Source organism: Cydia strobilella, chromosome 12 (assembly GCF_947568885.1).
Source record: "Cydia strobilella chromosome 12, ilCydStro3.1, whole genome shotgun sequence".
In the NCBI taxonomy this organism is placed as follows: Eukaryota; Metazoa; Arthropoda; class Insecta; order Lepidoptera; family Tortricidae; genus Cydia; species Cydia strobilella.
In genome coordinates this window covers 1,578,472-1,592,902 of record NC_086052.1, presented here as the reverse complement: position 1 = coordinate 1,592,902, position 14,431 = coordinate 1,578,472, and the positions used below count along the sequence as shown (strand labels likewise).

General features: G+C 37.1%; 1 protein-coding gene across 1 annotated transcript; it reads left to right on the top strand.

Annotated features, from left to right (window-relative positions):
* Positions 1 to 88: 88 nt before the first annotated feature.
* LOC134745950 (pyridoxine/pyridoxamine 5'-phosphate oxidase-like) lies at positions 89 to 5,582 on the top strand. Its single transcript, XM_063680095.1, has 5 exons — positions 89 to 333; positions 815 to 971; positions 1,841 to 1,940; positions 3,516 to 3,769; positions 4,973 to 5,582. Exons 1-5 carry the CDS (start codon positions 258 to 260, stop codon positions 5,136 to 5,138), a joined length of 753 nt encoding a protein of 250 aa, XP_063536165.1. The 5' UTR covers positions 89 to 257; the 3' UTR covers positions 5,139 to 5,582.
* The last annotated feature ends 8,849 nt before the right edge of the window (positions 5,583 to 14,431 follow it).

The window sequence follows — 14,431 nt, the reverse complement described above, 5'->3', positions numbered from 1 at the left end:
TAAACCTCTCAATACCTTGATACTGGCGAAATAGTCCCACTGGGCTGAAGCCATAATTTTAAAAGAAGAAGAAGAAGTGTACAACTGTACACTTGATGTAAAGTTGTAAACTTATAAAGTGAACTTCTATTATTATGTAAGATTCCTAAAACAGAAACCATTTTAGTTAGCATAGGTAACACCTTGTTAACCTTTTGACGATAATCTTATAAAAGTTACCTTCAAATTCATGAAATGCGCACACTTCTAAAAGTTACATGAAATTTATAAGACAATTTCTATGTTTAGTGACTCAATACCGGTATCAGAGTAAGATGGAAGTTGACATATCAGGTAAACAACACACTTATACTTAAAACTATGTGCAGTATACATTACTTCAGGTAGGACCCAATTAGTATTACCAATACCCAAGAACTCACTCCAAGTTATAACATTCGTAAATTCCATCCATTTCCAACTTATCTCCAGTTCTTCTATTGGGATTTTCTTTACATATACCTTTACCAAGTTGTTGGTCTAGGAAAAGTAACAACTATAATTAACCTGCAGCCTTCTAATATAATGGTAAGCCTTCACTAAAGAGACTAAGCCAGGTGAAATTATTATTCACAACGACGGGACGGGGCTTAATCGCTCGCCTAGAAGATGTTGATGTCTACTTTAGCCAGTCTTCTCCGAGACCACGGGGCCATCCTCCAACGTTGGAGGTAAATTTAAAACTTAATATTACACGATTGAGTCTCGTCGTTGTGAATAATAAAGAGTAAAAATTGTGAGTTTAAATCATTAATGAAATATAAAATACTTTTAGGTCTGCGGAAACAATGTAGGAGTAAGGATGATGCTTTCCTCGAAAAGGACTTAGTATCCAAGGAGCCGATTGGGCAATTCAAGGCTTGGTATGATGAAGTTTGTGCTGCTAAAGATGTTCTTTTCCCCGGTGCCATGTGTCTTGCCATGGCGTCACAGTTAGTATAACATTTAAATAAATAATAAAATGATATTTTGGGGACAATCTTATGCAGAATGACTTAGCCCCAAATTATGCAAAACTTGTACAGTCAAGGGCATAAAGATACAGGACATTCCCAAAGTTTCAAAAATATGTGTACGCTCTTACACCTTAGACAATAAAGTCGTGTTCACATATTTTTGAGCCATTTGTATGGATCGATATTCTTGCCTTCGACTGTACTATGTAGGTACAAAGTTAATAATTTGGGGGCACGGCCGTGCCCCCGCCAAGACGAGACAAAGGGCAAAAGGCAGTGCCTATCTATCCTCGGCACGTTTCGTCGTATTTTCGAAACCTCGTAGTTTCGGCTTGGATAATCATATCATAATCATTTATTTAGCTTCAGACAACAATAGTCCACAATGGTACAAATTAAACAATACAATTGAAATTGGTTATAAATAAAATTAATATTACATAAATTAAAACTAATAATTACACATTAAATTATATATGTACAAGTAATCATTTACTTGCTGGAGCCCGTACATGAACACTTACACAGTGACTCATATACGGGCAATTCAGCCGGTCTACGATCATGGCCAGGACGCTGGTGCGGCTGGCGTGCACTCTGCTGAGCATCACCGCGCACCGCTTGCGCAGAGTCTGGAGCTGAAATTTTTGGTATGCCATGTATATACATATAGATGCAAGATGACATACTTAGGAACAAATATTTGTGATGCACATGTTATGGAGTGAAACACAAAATTTGCATCAAATTACTTTGCTAATTTTGTCATCAGTTTTTGAAGAATAAAGAGAGCCTTTTTACGAACTGGTGTGGTGAGAATTTAATCCTTGTTTCTTTTTTCACAGGGAAGGATTTCCATCTGCTAGATACGTCATATGCACTAGCTTCAGTAAAGATGGTTTCAAGTTTTTTACTGATTATAGCAGTAGAAAGTCGAAAGAAATGGTATGCTACTGTTATTACTTTTAGAAGTACAGTAACTCCAGTACCTAAATCCATTAATGGTCCTTTAACGTCGTTAACTGTTAGAACGGAATTATCCGGCAGACATACTTGGCCACATAAACTCTACAAACTTTTCTACTTTTTCTGTATTCGAGTATGTGTCTACCTTTTTTCATAGACATTGTGATGCCTGACATTGTTTTTAGACTAAAAATTATGAAACTTATTCATTTACTACATTTTGATTTGTTGTGTCATGTCCTGTACCTCCTACTTGTGGTTTCTGGAAGAGATTACTAAGTCCGCCAGTTTGTTGCTACCTTTATTTACATTGTACCTAATACATCCGTTTCAGTTTTGTTTATAGGGTTCCATACTCAAAGGGTAAAAACGGGAACCTATTACTAAGACTCCGCTGTCTGTGTGTCTGTCTCCAGGCTGTATCTCATGAACCGTGATAGCTAGACAGTTGAAATTTCACAGATGATGTATTTCTGTTGCCGCTATAACAACAAATACTAAAAACAGACTAAAATAAATATTTAAGTGGGGCTCCCATACAACAAATAAATAATAAATAAATAATATTCTTACACAAATTGACTAAGTCCCGCGGTAAGCTCAAGAAGGCTTGTGTTGTGGGTACTCAGACAACGATATATATAATATATAAATACATAGAAAACATCCATGACTCAGGAACAAATATCTGTGTTCATCACACAAATAAATGTCCTTACCGGGATTCGAACCCAGACCATCGGTTTCACAGGCAGGGTCACTACCCACTAGGCCACCAGGCACTAGGCCAGACCGGTCGTCAAACAAACAACAACACACTTGATTTTTTGCCGTTTTTTACGTTGCGTAGAGTAACTCTACTAGAGTTCGACTCGCAATTGGCCGGTTTTTATATTGTAATTAGTAATATAAAAGATACATTGATTGAGTAAGATTCGCAAAACCTAAGACAATTTCGCGCTTCGAATTTGACAGGTAAACGCGATGGCGCTGTACATCTTCTTCTTTTAAAATTATGGCTTCAGCCCAGTGGGACTATTTCGCCAGTATCAAGGTATTAAGAGGTTTAAAAACGACAAAAATTGTACGGTTGTACAAGACAGTGTACGGTGATTTGTTAGCTCTTGTAAATCGATAGCTAGACTTTACAAGAAGCACGTGGACTACCGGCCGTTGACTCCAAGATGGTGGTTAAACGCGCTTCAAAATTAATTCTCCATTCACTGCACACTACCACATTAGTTTACTGTATAATAAGCTATCGATATTACACTTTAAACAATATTAATGAGCAAAAAACAAAGTAATTAATCACGATGCTAACTATCAAGATGGCGCTCGAACCGGAAGTCCGGCGCTGTACAGCTCCATACAATTTGCGGTAACTTTGATTGTCAAAAGTTGACGTTTGACAATTCAGTGACCGCAAAACGGATGACACAGTACAGCACCATCTGTTTTGGATGTTTAACTAAGGGGCATTTTTTTTTCATAGACTACCTCTCCACAATTCTTTTTGGTAATATTTACTTAATTCTAACACTTACATTCCAGGATGACAACCCCAACGTAGCGGCCACATTCTACTGGGCTGCCTGCGACCGATCCATAAGAATCGAAGGTCAAGCAGAGAAGTTACCCGAAGAAGAATCCACGGAATCATTCAAGTCTCGTCCAGTTGACGCTCAAGCGGCTGTATGGGCTAGCTCGCAGAGTATTCCGATTGAATCGAAAACCTTATTAGACGAACGACAGAGCGAGTTGAGAAATAAGTTCCTGGCTGAGGAGGTGGCGAAACCAAGTTACTGGTATGTAAACTAGACATAGATGGACCTTAAGTAGAAAACACTAAACTTAGACAAGCAGAGAAGTTAAGAAGAATCCACGGAAGCATTTAAGTATCGTCCAGTTGACGCTCAAGCGGCTGCATGGGCTAGCTCGCAGAGTATTCTGATTGAAACGAAAACCTTATTAGGCGAACGACAGAGCGAGTTGAGAAATAAGTTCCTGGCTGAGAAGGAGGTGCCGAAACCAAGTTACTGGTAGGTAAACTAGACAAACACAGTTCTTATACAGAAAACACTAAACTTCCTACTTCACTCCTCTGGCAATGGAATTGATAAATGGTTCGCTAACTATACGGGTTATTATACATCTATCCGTTTTCCGGACACTTTGCTGAGAGGGACAGAAAACCGTATATTGTGAAGGTTCTGCTTCTATGGGTTACTCTAATTCTTACTTATACAACAATGGAGGTACTTGCAGGTACTCTGATCTGACTGATCCTTCACGATGTGTCCTCTTTGACTGCCTCGATCTAAGTGGACTTAGTGGACAAGTCTCACAAGCCTGTCCAACTGGCTCCCGTGGCCCACTACCTACCGTGTTGCCAGGTATTTTCCTAACTACCCCGTAGTAATCGGGGTAACGCAATGTTGCCACATTAGAATTATTATTCACCTGCTATCTTTCATGTAAACATAAATAAATCATGACAATATGGTATTTTTAGCCTTCTTAGCAGCAAGATGGCAGAAAGTGTCCGCCAAAAGGGAAGATGTAATACCTAAGCCCTTATGTCGACCATAGAAGGATTAGGGTAGATAATAGTCCTCAAAAATACTATTTGGGATTAGGATCACTCAATCGAATTTCCCACCAGAGACTTATTGTCATAAAATTATTACCAAGAAGATGTATTGTAAGATGTATTGTAACATTTTACTCACAAACGTCAGTTTACTTTAGCAAACTTAAAATAAAATTATAGAAAAAAATGTATATCTGGGTAACCATACACTATAAAGTATTTGTAACTTAATCTAAGATAAATTTAATTACAAAAAAAGTTACTCCAAAACCCTCATAAGAGGTATAAGCCTCTTCCAGTAGAATTTTTGTATTTCTGTGCTTTCCGTGTCATTTTCAACTCTTTATTACTTAATCTTTTATCTTCTTCGAATAAGTATATTATTGTTAGCAATAATATTTGGCAATTTTTGTTCTAGGGGAGGATACATAATACGGCCCAGCGCTGTAGAGTTTTGGCAAGCTCAATCCAACCGTCTTTCTGACAGGATACGGTTCAGAAGACCAGAAGATGGGGAAACTCCGGATGGGAAACTACTTCATGAAGGCGAAGATGATTGGGTTTATGAAAGACTCTCGCCATAATAAGATATTTGGACCTTGATGGGTGTCTAAAGGGTCTCCGGCAAGCTCGGTTCTCCATACAAACGTAGTTCCGCTCTCATTTTAAAACGACTAGCTACATTGCTCTGAAACTTTGTACTTACAATAGGATAAGGTATAGGTCTGTAATTAGTTTATGTAGCTTTAGATACCATAGTCAAAAAAAAATTCAGCGAATTTAAATTTTACATACAAAACTTGTTTTTGCTCTATTACGTTTGCTTTATAAACTGGAGCTATATAAACTAATTACAGACCTAGATAAACCTCATGTCATTGTATGTGTAAAGTTTTATTACAATCCAACAGGTAGTTTTAAAATGAGAGCGGAACTACGTTTGTATGACGTGCAATTCAGCCGAACTTGCCGGGGACTCTTAAGGTGCATCTACACCGCAGTTGTCTTTTGTGGAGCAACAATGTTAAATAATAAATAATAATAAATAAATAATAATAAATATTATAGGGACATTCTTACACAAATTGGCTAAGTCCCACGGTAAACTCAAGAAGGCTTGTGTTGTGGGTACTCAGACAACGATATATATAATACTTATACAAATACTTAAATACATAGAAAACACCCAAGACTCAGGAACAAATATCTGTGCCCATCACACAAATAAATGCCCTTACCGGGATTCGAACCCAGGACCATCGGCTTCACAGGCAGGGTCACTACCCACTAGGCCAGACCGGTCGTCGTTAAACACAATAACATTAGTTAACTTACCTACTGCTGCACAGTGTTGCTCCACAAGTCCACAATTGCTTTACCCTAGAAAATTGTCAACAATTTCAAGAGCAATGATGCAATGAAACCAGTCTTGTTAGTTTGCTGTGTTATGCTTATTTAAGTAATAAGCATAACACAGCAAACTAACTATTATTTAAGTAATAAGCATAACACAGCAAACTAACTAACTAGATCCTAGGTCTGGCAGCTGTTCATTATTGGTCACAATCGTTGACCATTTTCCGGGCTAGCCTCTATCTGATTTCAAGCCAAATTAATGGTGTACAGTGTGTGAAGCGGGAACAGATGAGGATGATTCTAAAGCCCCCTCCACACTTTGCAAATTGCGCACGAGTGTGGAGCGAGCTTTATAAATCTACCTACGTATTCCCATCTGTGTTCGGTAGAGAATATTAATATTAATAATATAGGTAACCATTTAACTGCCAAAAAAGACTGTTGTAATAAATAAAATAACTGTTTCCAGAATGTTGTATTTTTCTTTCTAAGCAAAATTTAACCCTCCCATAGAAATGGACCAGCCAAAATGTATGAAACAGCCAAATTTTTTTTGACTCCAAATCTCTTATAGATAATGACCTAAATTTTGACAACCCTAAATAGCCAAATGGGACACCATGGTTCGACCCTGAACCGCTGTCAAACTTCGGTCTTGTAGGAAGATTCCTTTCTGTACGGTAGTACCTATTATTTATTCTGTGGCCTTACTAAACTTAACCAACCCTACTGCCAAATACTAGATCATATTCAAGCCCATAAACCTCTATCGGTACCAGAGGGCGTACCGCGAACCACGTTTGACGTGTTGCCTCCCTGTCACACTTACGTACGAATTTACAAGTACGACAGAGAGGCAACACGTCGAACCGCGGTAGGCCCCCAGTTACCATAAGAAAACCATAGATTGGAAGCCTAATGGCCCCGAAGTTAGTTAGTTGCAAACTTTGGCAGTAAAATAAAAATTGCCGATTTTATTGAATCGACTTTCTTCAAAATGAATTGGATTTGATTTAGGGCGTAGAGGTTACATTTTTAAGCCACTTACCGGTTTTGATTATTTATGTATTTGTTAATACCTAGATATACAGGTGCCTACTGTAAAAAAACATCATGATATATAAATGTAATGTCAATACGTTTCACTGTCACCATATAATAAGTCACTTATTACATAGAGATTTGGCTCCTTTATATAGTCTCCATGACACTTATAGTATGTGTGAGACGAATGCAATTATAGTTATTTGTGCAACAAGAGAGGAAAGTTGGTTTTTCTTGCGAGTGTTTATTTTGCGTCCCGAGAAAGCGAAAGATTCTAAGGTAGAATCTTGAGCGTAGCGAGGGACTCAAAAACACGAGATGTAAAATAACTTTGCTCTCGTGTTGCACACATAATTTTTCACCTCAGTAGTGAGAACATATTAAAGGTTAAAATGTATTTCGAATTACACAGAATAAACAGAAAAAAAAAGTATTATAATATGTACGATACGATAAGATACGATACGATACGAGACGAGACCGGACCGGACCGGACCGGACCGGACCGGACCGTACCGTACCGTACCGTACCATACCATAAAAAAATTTAATAAAAGTATGAAGTTCATGGCCTTCACTAAATTAAAAAGCTACATTGTTTCACTCCCTGGAGTGAGGAAAGTCGCACTTTCCTCACTCCAGGGAGTGACGAAAGTAGGCTTGTTCGAGCTGCTGAGGTGAAAAATTAATATCAAATCAATGTCATATTTCTAAAATCTGAATATGTCTCTAGATAAGTTCAGATTCGCAGGACGATGTCACCCGATTCATATCCATTATTACTAATCGTACCTAATCGATTAATTATATTTCCTTATTAATTACCCGTAGAAGACCAATATTCTGAAATACCTATATTAAATATATACACATGCATACATACATACACATAATCACGCCTATTATTTCCCGGAGGGGTAGGCAGAGACCACGGGTTTCCACTTGCTACGATCCTGACATACCTCTTTCGCTTCCTTCACTTTCATAACATTCCTCATACACGCTCGCCGGTTTAGGGTGCTCTTGACCTGGCCTTTCTTCAGGATTTTCCCAATCTGATCAGAGAAAGTCCGCCGAGGTCTGCCCCTTCCAACTCCCGTTTCTACTTCTCCCTTATAGTAATTTTATTTTATACTATGTGTAGGTACAAGGTGGTACAAGAGTAATGTGCATAACTCACAAATAAAGTTGTACCTAATAAAATAAAACTATGAAAACGGATTATATCGCGTATATTGAATTTATAATACATGCATTCAATATACGCGATATAATCCGTTTTCATAGTTTTATTTCATGAGTAACTATCGCGGTAACCGAAGACAATATTTTGTACCTAATATTTAATTTGCAAAAAATGTGCACTACAGTTTGTCAGCCAATTTCGCAAAGCAGAGGGCCTAACGTGAACACTAAAGCGATCCCGGTAGGTCCTCTGTGAACAAATCGCCTTGATGCAACAATGTCGTATTTTATTATCTCTGAAAATTGACAAAAACCTGTTAAAGTATACAGTATGTATAAGGTAATCTATGGTTTACTAAACGGGCTAGTGGTGAACTCTGGTGGCAGAACATTGCAGTAATACCCCCTAATGTTGTGTACCTGTGTCCTAAGGGGCTTGGAACTTGGTTTCCAGGTTGCCAGTTAGATCTCACTTCTTTTATTAGCGAAACCGTTAACGAACTTGGCATTCTTTCATATTTATGTTTTTGGTGGGATACATAATACTTTTTCCCCTCACTAGCTCGGAAAACCGTCTTTTATCCTTTAAAACAAGCGGAGAAAAACGCATTTTATCCACTAGTGGGGAAAGTAATTTGACCTTGGATGGAGCGTGTTTAAGTAGCTTTTGACGGATAACAAAACGTAAAACGCTCATAATAATGGTTAGTTCGATATTAATTATCATTAAATAAATGGTTTGAGAATTTAATAAAAAATACCAAATTTAGCTTTATTTAATGATTTTAAGTCATAAACCTTAAATTCCATAAGAAACATTTGTTTTTTTAAATGATGTTGAATGTAATTCTGAACGCACAAGTTGAGTCGATGCAATTTCAAAACGCATAGTCAGAAATGTCAACATTGTCAACAAATTTTTTCTCGCCGACTCCGATACGTAAAAATACACAACTTCCAGAGCTTTCTGTTATAATATTGTATTTCCGTAAAAAAAATAGTGATTCCAGTGATGAAGATGATCTAACGCCTGTGGATGTTGCACTTTCCTGTGAGGGGAAAAGTTTTGTGTTACTCACGGGTGCAAATGTATTTTACTTCTCGTGTGTTGAAACCACTCGCTACGCTCAGGATTATATTTTAGAACCACTCGCTTCGCTCGTGGTTCAACTATAGAATCCTTTCGCTTGCTCGTGTTTCAATTCCACACTCGCGGGTAAAATACAACTTTGCACCCTTGTATAACAATAGTAGATTGTTAACCAAGGGATGAAAGGCACTCATTTCTGCCGAGGTATTTTGGTGCTCGAACGCAGTGAGAGCGCCAATAGTCCGAGGCAGAAATGATGCCTTTCACCCGAGTTAAACACTCTACTTTTCATTTCGAATACAAGGAAAGTAAAATGCATGTGTTTTTTTTAAAACATGACAAGTATACATTTTTATAGTATTTCTTGAGGGTACTTTCAATTAACAATTCAGGCAAAAGTATCGTTATTTATGGAATGGAGAGTCAAATATTAGAATGGAAATTGTATAACAAATCCATTTAAACTCAAATTTCAATTGCGTATCGTAAAAAAATTAAAAAAATCGTACTTCGAACGTAAAATGCTCTAGTGCAGACACGTATCATTTTCTGCACACCTTTTAGAACAACAATGACCCTCTTTCAGAGCATGAGAAATGAAAATAACTAATATCCTTTAATCTCTTATTTTAGCTCATTACTGTTTTTTTTAATCAATACAGTAAAATTGGATACCGTTTCATAAAGCCTCTGAGTGCATTCTGTGCAGGACAAGTGCAGTCCACTCGGTGTCTTGCATTAAACCACAGAATAACTAATAGTACTCCATTAAACTGCGTGTTGGCTTTGGCTCCACGCACGTCTCTCAAATGTTCGGGACACAATTGTCACGTGTACGGGAAAGACATGAAACTTATTTCAGGTTAATCCTATAATAATTGAATACTTACTTCTATCTTAACTGGTTGTGGAATAGAATGGATAAAGTTTTCAAAGTACCTAAGGAAAGTTGGTGAATATGCAGTTCACTAAGAATTACTTTGTACTTTCAGAAGATCTCGAAATTTCAGAAAACGTTTCCATTCTTCATGGTTACTTTGCATTTACATTTACCGTTTATAATAGGTACCTGCTAAGTTATACTTCTTAAATAATAATAATACTTCTTAAATGGATGGAAATGGAATGGACGAGTTCACAAACTACATGTATACCGTCAACCGGAGTGCGATGGCTGGGGTGAACAGGGAACAAAACTTAATAAAATGTTTTTTACATGACAATTTCTTTAAAAAATACTTACACAAATTGTGTCATACAAAATCGACCTTTTTTTAAGATAACAAATACTCTTTATTTACATACAAGATATATACAGTGGTACTACGTAAACGAAATTAATAACTAGCTTAAATCTAAAATAGGCCCTTGAGGCATTGTACCAAGGATGCTGGCGGCATTTCCTCGCTGTATCGCAATGCTGATACGTTGTGCGAGGAAGCCGCCAGCTCTTCGGTCACCAGACGCTTCGACTATTATTTTCAATCGTATGATACAATTTGTGTGACTATTTTTTACGCCTATACTTACGGCAAGTCCAGTGATTGAATGAATGATTGAATAAAACATACATGATTAAAACAAATATTCCTTTGACAATCCTGACAACTGTCAGTAGTTTTAGGTTTAAAAAGCGCCGTAAACCCCCCACAAACATTCAATTATATTCCACCGAATTCAGCTCAAATCCATTGCCTCCATTGGCATTCGTCCCAAAAATATTACTAGAAGTAAAATGGGAATCCAGCCATTTCATTCGACGCTTTAATAACTAAAAAAAGGTTCAATCAGTTTAGTTGCAATCCGACAAACAAATCTGGGTCTCGTGAGGTTTCTTAAGATGGGAAAATGACGGACAGAGTTCAGACAAACGAAAGGGTTCTGATTTATTATAATAGTTTAGTAGAGTTAGACCAAGTACTATTCACCGGCGTGAAGTTAGCAGCCTAAAGCTGGCAGCCCAAGATAATCCAACCAAATTAAGATGTCATTTTATATACCTCCTGTACACTCACATATTAAGCATTTTCAAGAGCATATACAACATGTTTTTAAAAGAAATTTGATTTTTTATCACAACTGAAAGTGTTAAGCCCAAAAAGGGCCAAATTATTCACAAAACACATAGGGCAGCTAACTTCACAAACAGGCAGCCTACAACGTTTCTTCAATGGTTTCGTTATTTTTAGGGACACTGTCCAGATTACACTTTACTTCTAGTATCGTAAGAAGCGGCATAAAAAACTCTTTCAAATGAGGTATAAGTCGTGAACATTGAAAGAGTATGGCTACCTCAAAATCCAGAATAACACCCAGTAGCCTAAAACTTTTTCAGAGTTTGTCCAGATTTCGATGAGAAGCTGTCTAGATTACACTTTGTGTCTAGTATCGTAAGAAGCGGCATCAAAAACTCTTTTGAATGAGATATAATTCGTGAACATTGAAAGAGTATGGCTACCTCAAAATCCAGAATAACACCCAGCAGCCTAAAACTTTTTCAGTTTGTCACGATTTCGATGAGAAGCTGTCTACATTACACTTTGTGTCTAGTATCGTAAGAAGCGGCATGAAAAACTCTTTCAAATGAGGTATAATTCGTGAACATTGAAAGAGTATGGCTACCTCAAAATCCAGAATAACACCCAGCAGCCTAAAACTTTTTCAGAGTTTGTCAAGATTTCGATGAGAAGCTGTCTAGATTACACTTTGTGTCTAATATCGTAAGAAGCGGCATCAAAAACTCTTTCAAATGAGATATAATTCGTGAACATTGAAAGAGTATGGCTACCTCAAAATCCAGAATAACACAAAGCAGCCTAAAACGTTTTCATAGTTTGTCAAGATTTCGATGAGAAGCTGTCTAGATTACACTTTGTGTCTAGTATCGTAAGAAGCGGCATCAAAAACTCTTTCAAATGAGATATAATTCGTGAACATTGAAAGAGTATGGCTACCTCAAAATCCAGAATAACACCCAGCAGCCTAAAACTTTTTCAGAGTTTGTCAAGATTTCGATGAGAAGCTGTCTAGATTACATTTTTGTGTCTAGTATCGTAAGAAGCGGCATCAAAAACTCTTTCAAATGAGATATAATTCGTGAACATTGAAAGAGTATGGCTACCTTAAAATCCAGAATAACACCCAGCAGCCTAAAACTTTTTCAGAGTTTGTCAAGATTTAGATGAGAAGCTGTCTAGATTACACTTTGTGTCTAGTATCGTAAGAAGCGGCATCAAAAACTCTTTCAAATGAGATATAATTCGTGAATATTGAAAGAGTATGGCTACCTCAAAATCCAGAATAACACCCAGCAGCCTAAAACTTTTTCAGAGTTTGTCAAGATTTCGATGAGAAGCTGTCTAGATTACACTTTGTGTCTAGTATCGTAAGAAGCGGCATAAAAAACTCTTTCAAATGAGGTATAATTCGTGAACATTGAAAGAGTATGGCTACCTCAAAATCCAGAATAACACAAAGCAGCCTAAAACTTTTTCAGAGTTTGTCAAGATTTCGATGAGAAGCTGTCTAGATTACACTTTGTGTCTAGTATCGTAAGAAGCGGCATCAAAAACTCTTTCGAATGAGATATAATTCGTGAACATTGAAAGAGTATGGCGACCTCAAAATCCAGAATAACACCCAGCAGCCTAAAACTTTTTCAGAGTTTGTCAAGATTTCGATGAGAAGCTGTCTAGATTACACTTTGTGTCTAGTATCGTAAGAAGCGGCATCAAAAACTCTTTCAAATGAGATATAATTCGTAAACATTGAAAGAGTATGGCTACCTCAAAATCCAGAATAACACTCAGCAGCCTAAAACTTTTTCAGAGTTTGTCAAGATTTCGATGAGAAGCTGTCTAGATTACACTTTGTGTCTAGTATCGTAAGAAGCGGCATGAAAAACTCTTTCAAATGAGATATAATTCGTGAACATTGAAAGAGTATGGCTACCTCAAAATCCAGAATAACACCCAGCAGCCTAAAACTTTTTCAGAGTTTGTCAAGATTTCGATGAGAAGCTGTCTAGATTACACTTTGTGTCTAGTATCGTAAGAAGCGGCATCAAAAACTCTTTCGAATGAGATATAATTCGTGAACATTGAAAGAGTATGGCTACCTCAAAATCCAGAATAACACCCAGCAGCCTAAAACTTTTTCAGTTTGTCAAGATTTCGATGAGAAGCTGTCTACATTACACTTTGTGCATTACATTACATTACATTACAGTACATTACAGTACATTACAATCAATTTTTTTTTACGATAAGCAATTGAAATTAGAGTTTAAATGGATTTGTTATACAATTTCCATTCTGATATTTGACTCTGCATTCCATAAATAAATTTCTTTTGCTTGAATTGTTAATTGAAAGTAACCTCAACATATACTATAAAAATGTATACATAGTCATGTTTTTAAAAAAACACATGCATTTTACTTTTCTCGTATTCGAAATGAAAAGTAGAGTGTTTAACTCGGGTGAAAGGCATCCTTTCTGCCTCGGACTATTGGCGCTCTCACTGCGTTCGAGCGCCAAAATACCTCGGTAGAAATTAATGCCTTCCATCCCTTGGTTAACAATCTACTATTCTGTAACTCTTTGAACATTTCATGATTTACATTTAAACGAGGAACGTACCCGCAGAGCTTAGACTTGTCTCGCGCAGTCATTGTACGTTGAAACTTCTTATCCAAGCTTGCTACGGTGAACTCGTAGGTATAAAACAGTTCCTTTTTAGTTTCGATCCCGACAAAAAGACAATTCGACACGATTTCTTTGCCAACAGGCTTCAAATTTAAACTTTCTATTATATCGCGACGTAAATAAGTCTTCTGTGCGCCCGAATCAATAAAGCATCGTACCGGTATACATTTCTTATCGTATTCCTGGGTTCGAATCCCGGCAGAGGCATTTATTTGCGTGATGGGCACGAATATTTGAAGGGTACACGGAAAGAACATGTCTAGTCACTTTTTTCGGAAAATGAGATTTTCATTTCAAAATGTAGAGCTCTTAATGAACTAGTAGTTATATGTTTTGCTACCACTGTATAGTATATGTAACACAACTTTTTTTTAGTTAAAAAGACCTGGTCACGGAATTACCATACATTTTGACATGGTTCCAAATTTTAAAAGCGCGATTACTCAAAATGTTACTAAATTGACTAGACATGTTCTTTCCATGTACCCTTAATTTG

What these genes read in the sequence shown, in the direction of transcription:
- LOC134745950 (XM_063680095.1), top strand. Translation starts at nt 258, where the DNA reads ATGAAATTTATAAGACAATTTCTATGTTTAGTGACTCAATACCGGTAT. An exon ending in GATGGAAGTTGACATATCAG is followed by an intron (nt 334 to 814) that starts GTAAACAACACA and finishes AAATACTTTTAG; the next exon opens with GTCTGCGGAAACAATGTAGG. An exon ending in GTGGCGAAACCAAGTTACTG is followed by an intron (nt 3,770 to 4,972) that starts GTATGTAAACTA and finishes TTTTTGTTCTAG; the next exon opens with GGGAGGATACATAATACGGC.